The sequence below is a fragment of the Barbus barbus genome, assembly GCF_936440315.1.
Source record: "Barbus barbus genome assembly, chromosome: 48".
In the NCBI taxonomy this organism is placed as follows: Eukaryota; Metazoa; Chordata; class Actinopteri; order Cypriniformes; family Cyprinidae; genus Barbus; species Barbus barbus.
The window spans coordinates 3,468,281-3,488,395 of record NC_136726.1 but is presented as its reverse complement, the minus strand read 5'-3'; the positions used below and the strand labels follow the sequence as shown (position 1 = coordinate 3,488,395).

General features: G+C 37.7%; 1 protein-coding gene across 1 annotated transcript in view; it reads right to left on the bottom strand.

Annotated features, from left to right (window-relative positions):
• Nucleotides 1-19,068, bottom strand: part of LOC306866576 (copine-8-like) — a gene marked incomplete at its 3' end in the record, with an annotated part of 46,085 nt that extends 27,017 nt beyond the window's left edge. Inside the window, exons 1-8 of the mRNA XM_079411836.1 lie at nucleotides 18,920-19,068; nucleotides 14,628-14,668; nucleotides 7,800-7,846; nucleotides 7,596-7,699; nucleotides 4,729-4,768; nucleotides 3,340-3,416; nucleotides 446-509; nucleotides 87-190 (exon numbers count right to left, since the gene is read on the bottom strand). Of these exons, the coding sequence (XP_079267962.1) occupies nucleotides 87-190; nucleotides 446-509; nucleotides 3,340-3,416; nucleotides 4,729-4,768; nucleotides 7,596-7,699; nucleotides 7,800-7,846; nucleotides 14,628-14,668; nucleotides 18,920-19,026 (584 nt within the window). The 5' untranslated portion in view covers nucleotides 19,027-19,068. The remainder of the gene's footprint in view (nucleotides 1-86; nucleotides 191-445; nucleotides 510-3,339; nucleotides 3,417-4,728; nucleotides 4,769-7,595; nucleotides 7,700-7,799; nucleotides 7,847-14,627; nucleotides 14,669-18,919) is intronic.
• Nucleotides 19,069-20,115: the final 1,047 nt, after the last annotated feature.

The window sequence follows — 20,115 nt, the reverse complement described above, 5'->3', positions numbered from 1 at the left end:
AAAAGAAATTGCACATCTCTCATTCTATTGTCTGTATTTTATGAACTGTGTTCAATGGGAAAATAGGAAGAAAAATAAAAACTTACGTTCCATCTTCATTGCTACGGTAAAAGACCAGGAAAGGGTCTGACTTTCCGAAGAAATCTTTTTTGTCCAGTTTGTTGCCACAAAACTGCATCAATACTGACTCCTGATTAAAAGAACACATAAGCACAGATTGTATGATGATGTTCAGTAAAAATTTAAGAAGAGAAAAGACAAAAAGAGATAAGAAGACAAGAAGAGAATGTCACAAATGAAAAGATGAAATGAGACAAGAAGAGAATAAACAAGAGAAGAAGAAATAAAAAAGAGAGACAATAAATGAAACCAGAAGAGACTAGATTAAATGAGAGATGAGACAAGGAAGAAGAGAAAACAGAGATGAGAAGATAAGTCAAAGTACCCTGCAATTTCCAAGTTCCTCAGCTTTCACAGTAATAGTTCCACAGCTCTTCCCAGGAATGCCTCTAAAGTCAGAAGAAACATTGCGTGTTACTAAAGAAGCCCATGCAGACAATATTGTTCTTGACAACTAGCACTTGAGGAACACACAACAGAACAGTTCTAGAAAGGACATCCTTGACACTTAACCTTACCCTACTCCAGGAGGACTTATCCTGTTTTAAGTGAACTAAACAACAGATCTCTGCTTTGGAGGAATGTGCTAGTTAAAAGAGTAATTAGTCAATATGCTGACCGTGTTATCAAATGTGCCCGTGCTGTGTGAATGAGTGAACATTAATAAGTGATTGTCCCCTTTCAACAGTTATGAATGCATGTATCTGTGTTGCATAAATAAATGAGTGTTTGTAGAAGCAGACAGGTGAATGTATGAGTGTGTTTTCTGTGCTCTTATATAAGACTACACTCAAGAAGCCCAAGCCGGAATTGAATTTAAATTGTATGGACCCAACACTTCAGCATCCTGCACAAGTGCCTGACAAAGATGAACGGTGAAAGATTTTGAAGATGATTTGATGAGAGAACAAACTTCTGCCTTACTTATGCGCTGCCTTGAGTGCTTGTTTCAATTCCACTAAGTAGCTGTGGGTTATGTTATAGAGGTTAGAGAAGCAGATCTCTGCTAACTGAAGACATGTCTTTGATCTGCTCTGGATATACAGATGTGCTCTGAGGCACTCTTCTAAATTAACCTGAAATGTTCAGCCGTCTAGCAGGAATAACTTACAATAAAAATAAAAGAGAGAGAGAGAGTATCAGTGTAGCTCAAAGCTACTTGAGCTAATCATATTTAAAAGCAGTTCAAACTTCAATCAAGCCACTCTTTTAATTAACCTGATATCACATGTGTGGCATCAAGACATTCCCTGTCATCGTTTTTATATATGTCTAAGTTTGTTAACTTGTATAAGCAATGAAAATTGTAAATGCACAACTATCAAAAGGTTCTACTTCATTCCTCCTGGAACTGGACTATGTTACTTATTTACCTAAGTATTCATACAATCTCCACACATACACTTGCATATGTAGTTTACGGGGACTCATGATAGGCAAAATGTTTTTTATATTGTACGCACATACAAAATGCTTGCCAGATGATGTGCTTGTTTACAAATTTCACTCATATTTATGCATAGACTACATTTTCTGGGCTGCTATATGCGACAAGCTAACATAATTACATTGAATGCATTGAAAGCATTTAAGGGGAAATTTCTAAATTTAAATTACATTGAAACAACCTATGGATACATAAATCTTTATTATTTGAAAATGAATAATTAAGCGATAAAAAACATTATAATTGTTGCAATTCAAGTGGGTCAAAGATAACACACCTTTAAGTTGCTGTTTGAAGTTATTTTGCACAACTTTAACTAGCTATATTAATTGACCCTATGCAGGGAGTTTGATTGACAGGTGATCTGGCCAATCATAATGCTGAATCTGCCATTTTTGTCTGTAGATTAACCTCAGTTTTTATATTAACCATATTTACTTAAAGCATGAAATAAACATGAATGAGCATCAGAAGGTATTTTATTCCAACTTTCACAATAAATGTGTCTAAATGTATTTCTGTCATGACAACTCTCTGAGGGTTTGGCATGGTAATGAACATGACAATGTTAATGTATTTGGTCTTGGCGTAATAGATCTGCTACGCTGCTGCTGCTGCTGAATTACAACCACAACATGCTGCTGTGAGCATGTAAAAAATACTGCTGCTGCAAATATAACATGCATGAAATAACCCCCATATAGCATACATGAATCACCTCGTAGCAGATCTATACAGGTGGAGCTGGGGAAGGTGGAGGGTTTCAGAAGCACGCTACAATCTGCTACAGAAAGCACTAGTCATATATTTTAATGTTGAGCAGCGAGCGCATTGGCTACCTATACAGGAAACAACCAATCAGCTGTGCCATGTGATAATGATGTCATTAGGTCAGATTGAGTTAGACCTATCGGACTGTGCCATCTAGAGTTTTATGCCAGAACTCTGTATTTATTTGCTGCAGTACGACTAAATGAATGTTCAGAGAGGTCTGAGTGAATGAACGAGTGCAGGCAGCTCTGGTTATATAACACTCATCATTCCAAATTACCGTCCAACAGCACACACACAAACATACAACATCCATACACACATCATATACAGGGAAATATGATTCCCAAATATATATTTATATACGGCCAGTTGACAAATAGATGAAGGCGTGAGCATTAAGTTTTTAAAATGGTAAAATGTATATACTTAAATAAGGGTAAGTATATTTTAGATTGCATTTGCCTTCACTAGTTCAATTTAAATGTCTTGTGATGTGACAAATTACTATAAGTCAAATATTCCATCCAGTCTCTCACTAAACGGCCCATGAAAAAAGCATAATAATTATAATACAATTTGAAATATGCTGTTTTGATTATGATACTATTCAGCTATTTCAACACAGTCAGTTCCACTAAAGCTTATTTAATGCTCATTAAACCTGAAATCTCTATTTTCTGGGGGCGTCACACTGCAAGACTGATTAAATGAACATGAATGTAGTTTCAACTACATATTACAAGTTGAATTAATAGTAAGAGCTCTCCCTTCTCATAACATACAAGTCTGAATTCCCACTAATTTTTAAGGATCCCCCTAAAAGAGATTGCTTAATTGGTTTGCTGCACCACAAATTTTGTCATTTAGAAAAATTAGTTGTACATTTAATAAATTAATTTGATTCTAGAATGGGGCTCTATTCTAAAAATATTTCTCACATAGCTAGATTGGCCTTAGATTTTTATTTTTTTTACAGTTTAGCCAAATGCAGCACTTACATAAGCGATCTTTGCATACGACTACCCTGAGAGCCCACCACCTCTCCGAGAGTACAGTACATCTGGCCGAGGAAATCCTGTAAACACACAGACAGCAGGAATGGAAGCATTATTCACACTTTATGATTTTGGGGCATTTGAGTTCAAGATAAGTTGCTTGTTCTCTCAGTATACATTCAAGTCAACATGAAATCAAAATGGGTATCTATTTATCATTAAATATATAGTACAGTATATTAATGGTTAATATTATATTTATAATATTAGAAATGCATAGTTACATTAGCAGAAAAGATGTGCAGTTGGTGCAGAATTTTGAAGAAACACACTTCTTGTTTGTAATGTGCATAAATTATTAATTCACAATGCGATCAGGAATATGTATTCAATTTCAACAGATAAAATCAAGTCATAATCAAGCTCTGCTCAGAAATATGTCACATTATGAAAGTTAAACAGGTTATGAATGTTTCATGCCTTTGAGCTAGTATCTGTTTTCCGATGGGAACGTTTTGCTTGTTCAAATGAACACTTAAACGCACATTTCATTTTCAATGTAAAGTTCATGTTTGGTGTTCATGTTGATGTTCAATCTTCCATGTCAATTATTTTTTTAGATGCCAACCTTTAAGATGTCTTGTAGACCATGCAAATGTGTAATAATTAATGAATTTGTGGTGCATATTTTTTTTCTTCTAACTCTAATATTATAACATTTTGTGGTGGACATCAAGCATGCTCCGCACACTGTCTTAAACAAACAAACAAATAAATAAATACATTTTTATTTTAATTGAATAAATAAAAATGAAAATATTGAAATGGTTTGCTTTACTTCATATTAGATTTTCATGAGCCTGTGATAATTTGATTCTAGAATGCATTTTAAAAGTAATTCAAGTGAATGTAGGAAGGAGTAAAACATTTTTTTAATATGACTTACTGTATGTGGGGAAATAAAGAAAAATGAATAAAAAGTTAAATGAAAATGCCTGAAAAACATGGATGAGAACAAGACCATATTCTAGATCAGATCTTGATAGGCTGTGTGAGGGCAAAATGTGTGGCAAACAGGTTTTGCAGATGGAAAGGCAGGACTGAAAAAAGCAGACATTCTCCTGAGAGCTGATCGGAATGACTGTGTCCAGCATCTCTGAACATCAATGCCACAGGTGCATTCTGAGATATAGAGTGAACCATGGTTCTGACCCCACAGAACGCTTGGATAAATCACGATAAAACCCCCTGTGATGAGGGTCAAACAAGGTGTCTGTAGGGCCACAAATACACAAGTAAAACTTATAAGAAGTCTTCTAGTTCAACCCACACACACACACACACACACACACACAGTGTTCATAACCTTTACATTTACAGAAAAACACTTACATGTTTGGACAGGTTTTCACTCTTTGAGTCGAGGTCATACCTGGAAATAAAAAGCAAAATTCGGTGAATGCCGCTGAGTGAAATGCTTGTAGAAATGATGCGTAATTTCTGTGGCTAAAAATAAAGTGCTGCAGGAATGAGTCCTTAAATCTAGAAACATGTTAGTATTTTTGTACTTCCAGTTCCATTATTTTTTGAATGGGTTTTTGGTTAAATACCTGAAATAAGGTCTGAAACAAGATATGTTCATGTTTTTTTTTTCTTTTTTTTTTCTATGGCATAAAATAATACCCCACTCATTTTAAAGCCTTTACTTGTCTTGGAAAAGGCAGTTGCTAGCAATCAGCTAAATGGGACTAGAGAGGTCATCATCACACCAAACAGAAAAACTCATTAAATTACTAGCCTGTTTACACTTCTCAGTAATATTTATACTCACACTCTATTCTAACTCAAATTTTCCAACTTGAACTTTTCGAATAAGGCTTAAAATAGTTGGCGCTAACAGTGATTATGACTACCACAATTATTTTGAATAGACTAAAAAATTATGTTGGCATTACTGGAATTGCATTAGCATGGTTAGTGACCACCATCTATTTGTAGCAGTGAATGAAGAGGTATCATATCGATCACAAGTGCTGTATGGAGTACCTCAAGGTTCAGTATTAGGACCATTGCTTTTCACCCTGTACTTTTTACCCTTGGGAGATATCATTTGGAAATATTGGAGTTAGTGTTCACTGTTACACACTCTCATGGCAATATGTAACTATTTTACATGTTGGCATATTGCAACTATTCATAACTGTTTACATTTCCATAAAATCAATTTAGGACAAACAAATGGCATTATTCACCACTTAGCAACCACCGGTAATGACTGTTTCCCAGACAGTCCCACTGTATTCAATTGTTATAGCTGGCTTTGTGAAACAGGACAGAGGAAAGTATTTTACCACTTCAAAAAGGCACACTTTACTTTTAAGTCATGTTATTACTTCTTGTTTTCTGTGCAGCTTTCACTCTAGGAGCTAAAATATGCCAATGCTTCTGTTTTCTTGTGACATTCTGAATAAACACGAGCCTGTTGTTCACTGGCAGCTTAAATGAAACCTCAGTGGGTGGCAACAGCCTACATGTTTGAGGAAACATCTGTCATGTTGGGATACATGTTATTTTCCTCTCAGCATGAATCTACACACTTGGCTGTCTCTCTCTTTGTCTGTCTGTTTCTTTCTTCCTCCCGTTGTTCAGAATGAGCAGCGTCAGCACATGTGCAGATATTTCAAGCCACCGCAGGAGAGACCGCTAAGATCAAGACACGCTTTTACCTGACCGAACACTCATGTTCAAATCTCCTCGGCAATAAGAGCATGTCAGTAGACTACATGTTTTACTTTGGTTGTGCAGCAGTGTTGTATGTGTGTAACTCTAAGCCAATAATCTACCACAAAACACAGTCTGAGGGGGATGGTTTTGGCTTGTGCTGGCTCTTGACATGGATTATTTATGTTCAGTACATTGAAACATTTGTGTGTCACCTACAAATTTATAAATTATGGTTACATGTGTCAATTATTATTAAATGATGTCATTGTGGGTAGGTTGCAGGGTGCCGCTACTTTATGTGGTTGCTACGGTGTTCTAAGGGGGTTGGTGTTTTGCAGTGGTGTTGCTGGTAACATTTAGGTTCTAAAAACATTGTGGAACACTGTTTTGAAATGTTTCTAAACAGTTGAATTGTTGTGATTAGAATGTTATTTAAAAGGTAAAAAAAAAAAAAAAAAAAACATTTTTGGGATGTTCAAGTACAAATAACACCATAAAAACAAGAATTGTGTTCTAAAAACGTATAAGAACAACACTGGATGGTTGTTAGATTGTTCTGGGTTGTTGCTAAACAGTTGCTAGACGGCTGCTAGTATGCTGCAGGTCATGAGCTGTAGTTACAACCACACAAGTTTGCCATACTGTTCGCGATTGTTTGTTGGAGCTACCGTTGCTGGTAATGACAGCACTTGCCATCAGAGTTGGCACACAATGCTTTGGGAAACGGACTTCATGTTGGTTGCTAGGGTGTTCTGGGTGGTTGCTAGGATGTCGCAAAGGTGTTCTTGATGGTCGCTATTGTGTTCTGTGTAGCTGCTGTTTGCTTACACCACCCCGGTCTTGATGATATGGTTCGTCTTGATCTGAAAAATTTCTAATCGAAATCTCCATGGTTACTAAACAGATGATTCTAAAGTTAGAATTTATATAGAACTCCAGATTTCAGAGAAACGCAAAAAAATGATCTGGTAAGAAGGGACCAGGTGTAAAACTGACAGGTGTCAGACACACACACACACACTCATAGATGGATGTGACATATCCATCAAAATGTCATATTCTGAATACGATAATATCAGGACAGGGAGATGATGACATGAGCGACCCACACACACATGCACGCGCACACACACACACATCACTGATGTTCTATTCAGCCCGTGTTAATAAACACTCATGCATAATGTGCATCATGTGCCTCTAGATGATTTGTAGTAGTACGTATGGAGCGAGCCGCTCTAATGGAGGATTGGCAGTGTGTGTTTGTCCGTGTGTGTGTGTGTGTGTGTGATGTAGGTGAATAATGCATAAATGTAATTTCTGGGGTACTGCTGTATAAAATGTGCTTCACTGAGCGGAAACAAGCCAAAACCCTGCAGGCTGTGTGTGTGTGTGTGTGTGTGTGAGGGAAAATTCAAGCAAATCATACATTTTTTTCAGTAAAGATGTAGGATATATTATTGAATTTTACTTAGAGGCTACACCACTTGACATTTAGAGACATTCAATTATTTTTGCATGCTGATTGTACTTACAGGTCAAAGCGCAAATTTTGTCTCTCTTCAAAGAAGTAATCGAGGATGAATTTGTGCACAAAGTCTGGATTCAGCGTGTTATCGATGACTTCTGTCCTGCCAAACTAAACAATAAAGGGCATAAAATGCATATTACCAGCATGAACAAACGCACTATAAATTAAAAATACAGATCTGAAAACACAAATTCAGTAAATACTATACCTCTCTCCACTCTCTGTTTGCCACAGTCTGAGTGTACAGCACACAAACTACACAGAAACAAATATAAAAGATGCATGAAAACTGCCTTGAGACATAAAATGCCACCTTGCTGGAAAGAAGAGTGAAAATATAGCAGCCCTGGTTTGTTAATTCAGCAAATTAAGAAATCAAATACGCACAAAAAGCAAAGAAATATGTGTGGAGCTCTTGAGAATACAATTATTGGCTCATTTGTCTCGCATGCAGTGAAGAGAGTGTGTCATTAACACACACACATAGACACACACGCTCAGAAGTCTCGCCAGTTCATATAACAAGCGATGGCAGGCGGCTGATATAACTCCATTTCTGAACATCTGTTTGGCTGCCCAGGGGCCTTCCTCTAAACACGAGCCAATACCTGCCATCAGACTGTGTCTAAAAATATGCCTAATTAAAAAAAGACCATCATTGTCTGCCGAGCGTACATAATCTCCACCTTTATATCGGGTTTGGACCCCAGAGACTCGTAGAGTTTACAGTGTGTGACTTTATGACCACCTGTACTCATATCTGCCCTGGGAGACGAGTGTGTGTGTGTGTGTGTGAGAGAGAGAGAGAGAAATCTGCCTCAGCTGTCTGCATGCACTGAGAAACTCTTCTAGCTTTCGTTCTGTCAGCTGGGTGTGTAGACGCATATGGCGACCTGGACACTTTCCAAAAATACACCTACACAATAACATGCAGTCAAATTTAAATACAGTACACGACTATATACTGCCATAGAACAGCTATTGTTTGTTGTCATAGAAATTAGGAGTGGGGCTCAACCAGTCTCTAGATCATACAAGCAAACTGATGCACAAAGCCATTCTATTTCACAAGAATGCAGAGCGCCGTGAAAATGTATTTGCCCCCTTTCTGACACTAAATTCATACTAAATAGATCTTCAAATGAAATACAACATAAAAACAAAGGTGAGTAATGAAAGAAAAACAAAATTGTTGCTTATTGCCCTGCTTAAATTATGTCTGTATAGGTCTTTTATTAAGTTTTAGTTTTATTTAATTTGAGTTATTTTAATACTTCAACAAACTAAATGGAAATGAAATAATATATATATTGAATTTATAAATGTATATATATATATATATATATGTATAAATGTTTTTATATATACATTTATACATTACCGATAGGTCAATTATTGCACGTTGCCCAGGCTCTGAAAGAGCAAAGCCACCCCACGCCAGGCTTTACAGCAGGTATGATGCTCTTTTTTGTAGAATCGACACCAGATGTAAAAGGGGAACACTGTCCTACATACTGTCAACAAAATATTCTCCCAAAAAGGTTTGAGGGTCATTTATGTGAATTTTGGCATAATTCAGATGAGTCTTCTGGGTTTCCATTGTTGCCATTTTTTGCTGGTACCTTTCGGATAGTGGAGTCATGAACAGTGACCTGTATGGATCCATCAGCATTGTCCTTGGGTCTTGTCTGACTTCCTGGATGAGTTGACGCTGTGCTCTTGGAGGAATTTTGGAAGGACAGCCACTGCTGGGAAGGTTCACTTCTGTGTAGAGTTTTTATTTTTGTTTGATCATTGGAGTCCAAGAATTTCTTTTAGTTTTGGTATAATGTGTTACTGGGTGAGACCTTTTAACCAGCTTCATGCTGTTGAAAAAGTTTTATTTCAGCACTGATTTCATTGAACAGGTCTGGCAGTAATCAGGCCTGGTCTATTTCATCTGAACCCCATTATTAAAGCAGTTCCATAGATTTAGGAAGTAACTACAGGTTCAAAAACATTTGCACATAGGCCTATTTATTAGATAACTTACAATGCTGTTCCGTCCATTCAGAGTTATTTACACTGTTAAAGAGTTGGATTCTCATGCTAAGCATGGCCAAAGTTTAAAAAAAATGATTTGGAAGTATGACTGAGTATTTCTGTAGCCAAAATCTTCCTTCCGAGTTCATAGACGTTTCCGAAAGTTTTTTTCAATCATGGCTCTTGCTGACGTAAACAACGGTGGAACTCCTTATATGGGCATTTCTCCCGGAAGAACGTGCCGTGCACGCATCGACCAGAGCGAGAGCGCTTATCAACGCGCTTCATTCGGCTGCACTGCACGGGACTCGCTCGGGAAGAATGTCTCCCAAAAGAACCCAGCAGTACGTGAACAGTGGATGCAGTTTGTTTTTCTGGGGCAGCAATGGAGTGTGTTTCAAGTGTGTTTGTTGACGAACGTTTTATAAACAAAACCCAATTCGACGCTGAGTTTTGCACATTATTTGATACTGAAAGATGGATCGTCCCAGCTATAAAAGATCCCGGTCATGATTCAGAACTGCAGACGGTAAGTGAAACGGCATCAAATGTCTCTGTTTTGTTGGCGATCGGCGCAAGTGCTCATCACTCTTTAGCTCCGCCCACAGCGTGCCTCCAGGAGCTTGGCTTTTTCCGGAGAGAATCGTAAAGCTGTATCTTTCTTTTATAAATATGATAAAACTAAGTACTTTTTGGAGATATGAAGGATGCAGTACTACTCTATATGTACTCAAGATTAACATGAGATTGGGTGAAACTGAGTGTGTTATGCCCCCTTTAAAAACCACTGAATGGTAGTGTACATAAAGTCAAAATTTCATTGTTCATTTTAATTTGACAGGTTTGTAGAGAATGAAGAACATGTCCAGAGTTTTTGTAGATTTTTCAAGAAACAATTATTTTCAATGATTGAATGATTTCACACAAACAATCCCTAGCCCTTCATAAGATTCCAGGGCCTTCATCATAAACTTCATCCTCATCATCATGAGCAGTGCTGCAGGAGAGTCTTCTTATATGCAGCGGCACATGTGCTGAGTCTGAGCTGTGCTGACGTGATGGGGCCAGTCACGCAGTGCTACAACTCCTCCCTACATTCACCGGCCAAACGACGCTGGAATCAGGGACTCCAGACGGCTAAATATAGACTCATTGCTCACTGCCTGTGTGTCGCGGCCACAGTGCTTGATGTCATATTATAGGCTATACATTTGGTGTTTAGGGGAAGAATCATTTCTCGCTGCACCGATGTACTAATTAAAGCCTATATGAATAATCTGCATTTCATAATAATAAATAAGTCCCATTTACAGTTCAAATTAAATCTATTTAATATCTCAGTTAAAGGCAGGGTATGTAATTTTTCAAAAACATTTTAGAAACCTGAGTCGGGGCCGAGTACCAAAATAAACGTGTAGCCAATCAGCAGTAAGGGGCGTGTCTACTCATGATGTGGAGGAGAGAGAGCTCAGTGAACAGCCGAGCCAAGCAACAGAAAGATAGAGATGGCGGATAAAAAACAAAAAGAGGAAAACGACTGCGGAATGATAAGGCAAGAAGTAGGACCCGTGTAAATATCGGATCAACCGTGTCTACACCGGACGTGGCGCGCCGCAACAGCTAAAGTCTGCCTACACTGGACGCGTGTATTTCAGGCGAGAATGTAGTTGTTTAAAACTCAAATCTGTGGTTTATTTATAAAAACAGCGCCTATTTGAAAATGTGCTTTGCCAATTTCGGAGACATGAGCTCCACGTGATCACCAGGCGCTCAGTTCTCATGTATCCCGAAGAGAGGATAACCTTGGCTAGTCCTTCTGACATTTGCCGCTGGCTCTGATGTCTCTGTAGTGGATAAACATAAGATATAATTCGTTTTGGGTAAATCTAACAGGTAATCTTTGGTCTTTATTCTATTGTTCTATTAATATGTTTCAATGAAAATGAAAAGAGGCAATGTTTGATATATTTCTTCTGTAAATACAGTGAGGAAGATTGCAGCAGCCAAGGCGAGCTGACTGATGTTATCATGCAGCTCTTTGCAGAATTACCGGACTTGCGTCGTTCTGTCCGCGGGAGCTCACACTCCCGAGTCTAACTCGTGAAGTCCAAGGATGCAAGTCCGAAATTTGCGCACTTGGTATTAAGAAACGCACGCAGACCTAACGTTACGTCACCAGCCTATTTGCCTAATCTTCTCGGTAGTTTAGACCGCGATGGAAACGCGGACAGCAACAGGTCTGGGGGGAAAAAAGTACCCGGGATTGTTCCAGGTATTTTCAGTGGAAAAGCTGCTTTCACAGAACTAATCGTTGCCTGGGTTGCTTAGGCTACATATATGTGGGGCGGATCTATCAAAACAGGGGCGAGACCCTTTTGGGGTAGGGGCGTGTTTGTTTTGGTGATTTCAAATATCAACATTGGCTTCCAGAAATTGCTTACCCTGCCTTTAACTCTTCAATGGTGTGTGATTTTTTTTTTTAATTTTGAAGTGACGTGTGGCCAAGTATGGTGACCCATACTCGGAATTTGTGCTCTGCATTTAACCCATCCAAGTGCACACACACAGCAGTGAACACACACCCGGAGCAGTGGACAGCCAATGCTGCAGCGCCTGGGGAGCAGTTGGGGGTTCGGTGCCTTGCTCAAGGGTCTCACCTCAGTCGTGCTATTGAAGGTGGAGAGAGCGCTTGTTATTCACTCCCCCCACCAACAATTCCTGCCGGACCCGAGACTCGAACCCGCAACCTCAGGTTACAAGTCCGACGATCCATTAGGCCACGACTGCCCTCTGCGGTTGCCATAAGAATTCAAAATGCTTGAAAACTTGTCTTAGGGAGTGACACTAAACGGTTAATGCTCTCATGTTTGAAAATAACTTACTTTGGGACTCATGCTGTACCAGGTGAGCTACCGAGCAAGTTTACTACAACAGTAAAGCTGGTTATGTGATGCAAATGTCAAAATAAATTAATTTACAACAGCACTATGGATAAAAGTGTTTTGAGGTGATAACATTGTATTGTTCAAGAAACTGTGAAAATACATATACCTGTAATAGTTCCCAGTAATCGTAATTTGTGTGAAAAGGAATACAAGTTTACTGCTCTATTTTTAGTTTCAGCTATAGAAAAAATCAGACTTCAGTCTTTTGTTAAAAGTGACCCATATCCAATATTTTCATTTAGACTACACACAACCCAAGGTAGACATACTGATCTGGAAACAGGGTTGCCTGGTCTGCAAACAAAACCAGCCCGATTGCTAATCAAAAATAGCCCAATCACATTTTTTCTGTTGTTTTCCCCTTCATCAGGGGTCCACTCCATCCAAATTACATTCCATGGGAGGTGGGGTGATCACTTTAACCCGCGTCAATAGTGTAAAAACCGCAGACTTGGCAACACTCCCCAGAAAAGCATTCACCTGAGTTGACATCATTCGGCACTGTTGTTTTTCAATGACAATACGACTTGCATTGATAGGGGAATATATGCTTTTTTCTTTTGTGGGTCATATCCGATCGGTGCCACATGGGATTAGGTCACTTGAACTGCATTCAAAGCATGTCATAATTACCAAGATGACAACACGTGATGTTCTCGGAGCTGTCCAAGCCTTTCATTCTCGGACGTAAATCTGGGGTTCTAAACTCTGGCCCTCGAGGTCAACTATCCTGCAGAGTTTAGCTCAAATCAAACACACCTGAACAAGCTAATCAAGGTCCTCAGTTGACTAAACTCTACAGGAAACAGGACCTCGAGGGCCAGAGATGAGAACCCCTGGTGGCAGTCAGGTGGTACAGTGGTCACATGGTCCAAGTCGTAGCTCTCAGAAAATTCTGAGCTTACAAGTTGTAATTATCGTATCGTTGTAATTAGGGATGTAACAGTTCACTCAACTCACGATTCGATTCGCGATTTTGATTTCATGATGAGATTAGATTTCAAAATGAGATTTAAGACAAATTAAATGTGCCCTTGTATTATTGCTTGAACAAAATGCTGCACGTTTCCTTGTGAAATTGAAATATAACACTATAATAATATAGCACTTGCATATCATTGCTCTTTTGTTGGTTTTGATTGCTTCTATTGTGCTCATTTGTAAGTCGCTTTGGATAAAAGCGTCTGCTAAATGACTAAATGTATATGTAAATAACAAAACTAAATTACAATTTTAAAACAAACCCCAAATCAAATAAATAAGCAACAAATAAAAGAAATCTCTTCATATAGACAAAATAAGGCTTTGTCTGAGCTCTTTCCATTTAAAATTAAAGGCAACCAATGCATTTTAATTATGATCCAAACAAAGATGCTGCATTCGTACAACATGAGCAATTTTTTATGATCTAATTTCGAAATGTGGTGGTGGGTGGGGGGGGTAATATTACAAATGTGTAGAATATGACCCCTTTAAACGAAGGCAGAAAAGTGTGTAATTTCCAAACAATATAACTGGCCCAATTTTAAGAGGAAAATAGAATTTTCTTAAAAAAACATCTTTTAGAGCATATAATGTGTCAGAAACGGTCAGTGTAATCAGCCATACAGCAGAATGAACAATGCAGGGCCTGCAGTCAAACACATCTGTATGTTCATTAAAGCTGTGAATGTTAGCCGAACACAACATCTGGATTACACAATGCAATCACAACCCACATGAACACACAACACGTGAAGATGCAAATAAGAAGTGCAAATGCAAATATTATACGCTCCTGCATATGAAAGAATATGCACATAGAGCAGGGTTTCATGCACAATCAAGCTTTCTAATAAAACAGCATAATAATTAAGACCGGCAGGTAAGATATTGCACACTAATGGCACTCCCTACGGTGATCGGTGCTCTGCTGATGAGCAGTAACTGCATCATGATTTCAGCCAAGACTGCTCTAAGCAATGTGATTTCAGATGTGCTAGGGTTGTCAAATAAACCGATCTCAATGCGTGACAGACTAAACAAATGAGCTTTCATAATGTGATATGATATAATACCAAAAAGCTTACTTGGATCAGATTTTGAGAAGGTGTCTCTGTCCAAGAGGTTTCTGTAGATAAAGAAAGAAATGAATAAATAGAAGTTAATAAAGACCCCTTTAAAATGCTGTCTGAATCAGGAGCACCGTTTACAAGCCACAACAGCTCTAAACAAATATGAGGGTGGATTTTGATGTGATGGGATAAACTAAATTGAAAGTTTATGGCTTAAAACATCTTAATGGTGGACAAACAAAGCTTTTAGTGGGAATATCTCAGTGGCTTTAATTCTACATCTGTTAAATGTGTTGAAGCCATTATGCACATTCAGGTAAGGCAGGGTATGTTGTCAACTATCCCAAGATGCAATATACATCATTGCGATTCAATGCATCACAGTGTCATAATTGATTCGTGATTGAAACTGCACCAAGCGCATGAGAGAGACTAAGCGTCTCAGGAGAGAGTGAATTTGCGCTATCACTTTCAATCTCTCTTGCAGGGATCACTTCATACCGTGTCTCACAGAAACACTTGCTGAGAAATTTCGCTTTCAGAGATTAGTCTTATTTAGATGAGTTCTTTATTAATGGCACTGCAGGAAATGATATGAATGAACAAAAACGAATACAATAAAATAAATATAAATAGCAACAGAGTGCCTGAAGAATCAGCGAAACATTGAGAGAAAAAGAAGTGTAATGTTGCTCTGTCGGTGAATCACTGAAGGAAATCTCCGGCTCACTGAGCTCTCCTGATTGAGCAAAGATCATTACATCAATAACATTAAAACCTCAATAAGACCACCAAAAAAGTCTAAGACTGCACAACTGAATATATAGGCCTATATATTGTAACAAATAACCCATACACCCAACTTAATGAACATCATATAAATATAACTGAATATGCAACACATAACCTGTAATCATTAACTTAACCCATATGAATGCATAACCAATTAGCCATAGGCTCAGCTCAATATATAATTATGTATTTATATAATAGTAATAATAAGCCCAATTTAATGTATTGTAATGTAATATACCCAGAGGTCCAAAAAACATATATATAACCAATTAGCCACAGGCTCAACTAAATATTTCATACAACCAAACTCATTATACAAACAATAACCAAAGAGACCAACTCAATATAACCCATAATACATCAATTAAAAGCTTAAATAAATACAGTACAGCCAATAACACAAAATATATGAATATATAAGCAAAAAACAATGACCACAAATCATAACCAACTCTTGATATACAGTATAATGGATATATAACTCTACCTGGATATATAACCAATAACATATAAGCCAAAATGCATACATATCCCAAAGTAACCTATGCCCTCAAATGAATATATAACCAATAATAAATGCAAATAAAAACATAAGACAATAGTTCTAATCTTATATATCTTGATCAATAAATTCTTCAGAATTTACTGGTTCTCCATAATTCATCTTTTTCCTTTCTAAAATATACAGTCGGAAACTCTTCCGGTTTTTTAGACATTCACACAAAGACTAAGTGTATATGATTATACTGAGAGCATTTTACAAAAATCATTTCAGTTTTAAGAATATATAAGGCGTGTAATACAGGGATTCCCAGAGAAGCCGAACCTCTTTCACCCAATATAGTTTAAGTAATATATTTACTGTACAAAAGGTAGTCAGATTATATTAACCAGTGTAATGTAATGGATTACATGACTAACTACAGTATGTTGGCACAGATATATGGATATTATATATTCATATGTACTATATGATACAGTGTGCTCTATGCATCTTCCAGGTTATACTCGAGGGATAAACATGAGTTTCTCCTCCCTATGCCATAGATCTGTGTGCCACCTGAAAACGTCAGAGCCGGCCATTACAGCGCAGAGGTAGCTACAGGAAACACTCCAGAACAAGAATCCTTATTACACGGCCGTTCCCCACGAACCAGCACATTCCCATTAGAAATCCCAACCCTCCGCCCACATCCACAAACAAGCCCACCGACAAGCCCTGTCCTCTTCTGATTTTACTTCATCTTTATCCCTGCTCCTCTTCCGGACTCGTTCCGCATTCATATTTAGATCACGGTGCTGAAACGCAGAGGAATAATTCATGAGGAATGTAATTAAAGCATGAAGTGTGATAAAGTTTAGTGGCACTAATGAGGACGCGTCCCCCGAGGGGCTTCAATACGGAAAGTCCGAGTCAAAAATCTCGCTTCGTAAAGATCACCGCATTGACGAGCAAATAGTGCCTGACATTATAACAGTACTGAAAAAAGATGAAATCAATTTTGATTCTAAATCACACACTTCATCATATCTGCTAAGGAGGATTGCAGAAAGCTGTGAATTTTAAATATGTTTAATAAAGTAAACACTCGATATGATATGATATGATATCATTCTGTGTTTGCAGGGTAAATAGCATTTCAGAGATATGTTGTGTTAGGGCAGCAAAAAAGTTACAGAAAAATAACGAAATATTATGAAAATGTGATTTTTTTTTTATTGACAGTAGTATCTCTCTTCACAAAATTATTAACCATAAAAAATACAGTAAGTATGTTTTAGGCATGAGAGGATGGGATTTTTCAGCCTCCTTTTTAACAAAAAAAAATAATAAAAATTATAAAAAAAAATAAAATTTAAAAATTTAACTACTTTTTTACTTTTAAGTATGATTTTCAACAAATTATAAAGCAAACAAAATATACTACTTTTATTTAAAAATATTATAAAATTAAATTCCATGTATTTATTATTTCCACTTGAGCAGTTAGCAGGTTTTTGTAGTAGCATTTCTGTACTATTTAACATTTTGAATTAGACACACAGTACTCATATCCTGCCTAATTCAAACATGAGGTTTTTGTTGAAAATGTGTTCAGCTCTAAAATGGTTTACAGCTGATTGCGTTTCTGATTTTGACTGACAGATGAAGTCGACCTGTCGATGTTTTTAAAGACCAGCTTCTTCTGCGATGTGTATTGACACGACCCCCGACACAGAGGGTCCCGCTTCAATATGCTCAGACAAAACAGTCAATCAGTCAATCTCTGCCGCTGGACTGTCAAAAGCTTCATGGCAGAATCCAGGAATAGCTTCTGTTTTCAATATCAATTATGATATGCCTGATGCTTTCTGTTGAAAATATATAATTTAACAATACATATCCTTTCATTAAAAAAAACATTGTTCAAATATGTTTTAATAAGTAGCTATAAAAAGTATAAAGAATGTGGGAAATCGGTCAAACACAGCTGGGCAATTTTTAATAACCTTTAAAGAGATGTCATTAAAAATGTACAAGACATTTAAGCAAATCAGCACTTAATAAAAGTCATGCATGACTACTAATAAATCTTCAGGTTCTGAGTGTGATTTTTATGCAGCAGACAAACCTGTCCCCTCTGAATACCACACACGATCAGCTCATACTCTCTCAGCACTCATCTCAGGTGTGAACAGAGATGCATTTTAATAATGAACAATGAATAGACTGAATTTCTCCAGTTATTCAGGAGCTTTTACATATCAATGCATGTCCATTGTGAGCTTTGAACAATGCATCTGATTTAAATTCTGAGGTCAAAAGGAAGTTAAAGAGATAAACTCCATGCCTCTCAACACATCAGTGCTTCATGGATGCAATTATGCAATACTGAAGAACCTTCTGACGGAATGCATCACAAACTACATATGCATTCTATAACATATAGATGGAATCCTTTTTATAGGCTATTATGCATGCAAAATCCGTACAATACACCTTTGCCAGGTGCATGTTATTGTAGCTAAATAATAACCACGTCGGAACTAGTCAAAAATAGCCTTCACTGTAAAGCAGAAAAAGATGCATAACACCCGATTTCGAGAGTCCTCTGTTATCATGCATTTCGATGCAGCATACACTTATATGAATACAATCATAATGAAAAATCAGAAGTTCTAACCTTTATAGTGCATTATATACAGACTTTGTGAAACGTGATAACATTTCTGAACGATTAATCTGCTCTATAGCCTATTATAAATCACTCAAATGATGACTGACGTATATATGATTTCTATAAATATCAGCACGAGATTATTATTTTGCAATCAAATGCTGCAAAAATTATAAATCAAACACTGTGCACTTTAGACATGCAGAGCCTTGCAAGAAACATAAACGAGAACGGACATAAAAAGTCATTCAAAACATAATGGATTTTGAAAAATGCTGATACAGCCCTCAGATTATCATTGCGTTTGAACCTGCACGCGCGGAGTGTTTGGCATCACAGACGCGCGTCACTCACCTGCACGACACGGTGATCTCAACTTTCGTGGCGGGAATCACCGCCGCGAGCGGCTCGAAATCCGAGAGACTCGCCATGTTCACCAAGCCGCTCATCACTGTGGACATGCTGCCGCCGCGGACAGACACCGCGAGCGTCCCTCGCTCCGTGGATCTGGAGCGGTGTGTGTGTGTGAGGGAGTCACAACGCTTCACGCGCGACGTCACAGGCGCACAAGCAATCCAGAATTCCTGCGCGTCACGCGCGTCAGTGAAAGCCGAGGTGCGTGACAGCAAGACGCGTGAACCCTCCGCGTGTTTGGGTAACACTTTATTTTACGGTGTCCTTCATGTTACACGTACTTACTATTATTATAACAATAAATTATGCGTAATTACATGGAAGTAACCCAAAGCCAAACCTTAATCCTCCTAACCCTAACCATATATATATATATATATATAGTTAATTAATATTACTCAGTACTTAAATGTAGCTAGCTATAATTACACTGTAACAAGGACACCTCAAAATAAAGTGTAACCCGTGTTTGGATGGATCGTACAACCCGAATTCCGGAAATGTTGGGACGTTTTTTAAATTTGAATAAAAATAAAAATAATAGACTTTCAAATCATATGAGCCAATATTTTATTCACAATAGAACATAGAAAACATAAATGTTTAAACTGAGAAATTTTACACTTTTATCAACTAAATGAGCTCATTTCAAATTTGATGCCTGCTACAGGTCTCAAAAAAGGGCTGAAAAAGCAATACATTTTGAAAAGATTCAGCTGGGAGAACATCTAGCAACTAATTAAGTTAATTGACATCTGGTCTGTAACATGATTAGCTATAAAAGGGATGTCTTAGAGAGGCAGAGTCTCTCAGAAGTAAAGATGGGCAGAGGCTCTCTAATCTGTGAAAGAGTGCGTAAAAAGATTGTGGAGTACTTTAAAAACAACGTCCCTAAACGTCAAATTGCAAAGGCTTTGCAAATCTGCGCGTAAGGGACAAGGCCGAAGACCTTTGTTGGATGCCCGTGGTCTTTGGGTCCTCAGACGACACTGCATCACTCATCAGCATGATTCTGTCATTGACATTACTAAATGGGCCCAGGAATACTTCCAGAAACCACTGTCGGTAAACACAATCCGCCGTACCATCTTCAGATGTCAACTAAAGCTCTATCGTGCAAAAAGGAAGCCATATGT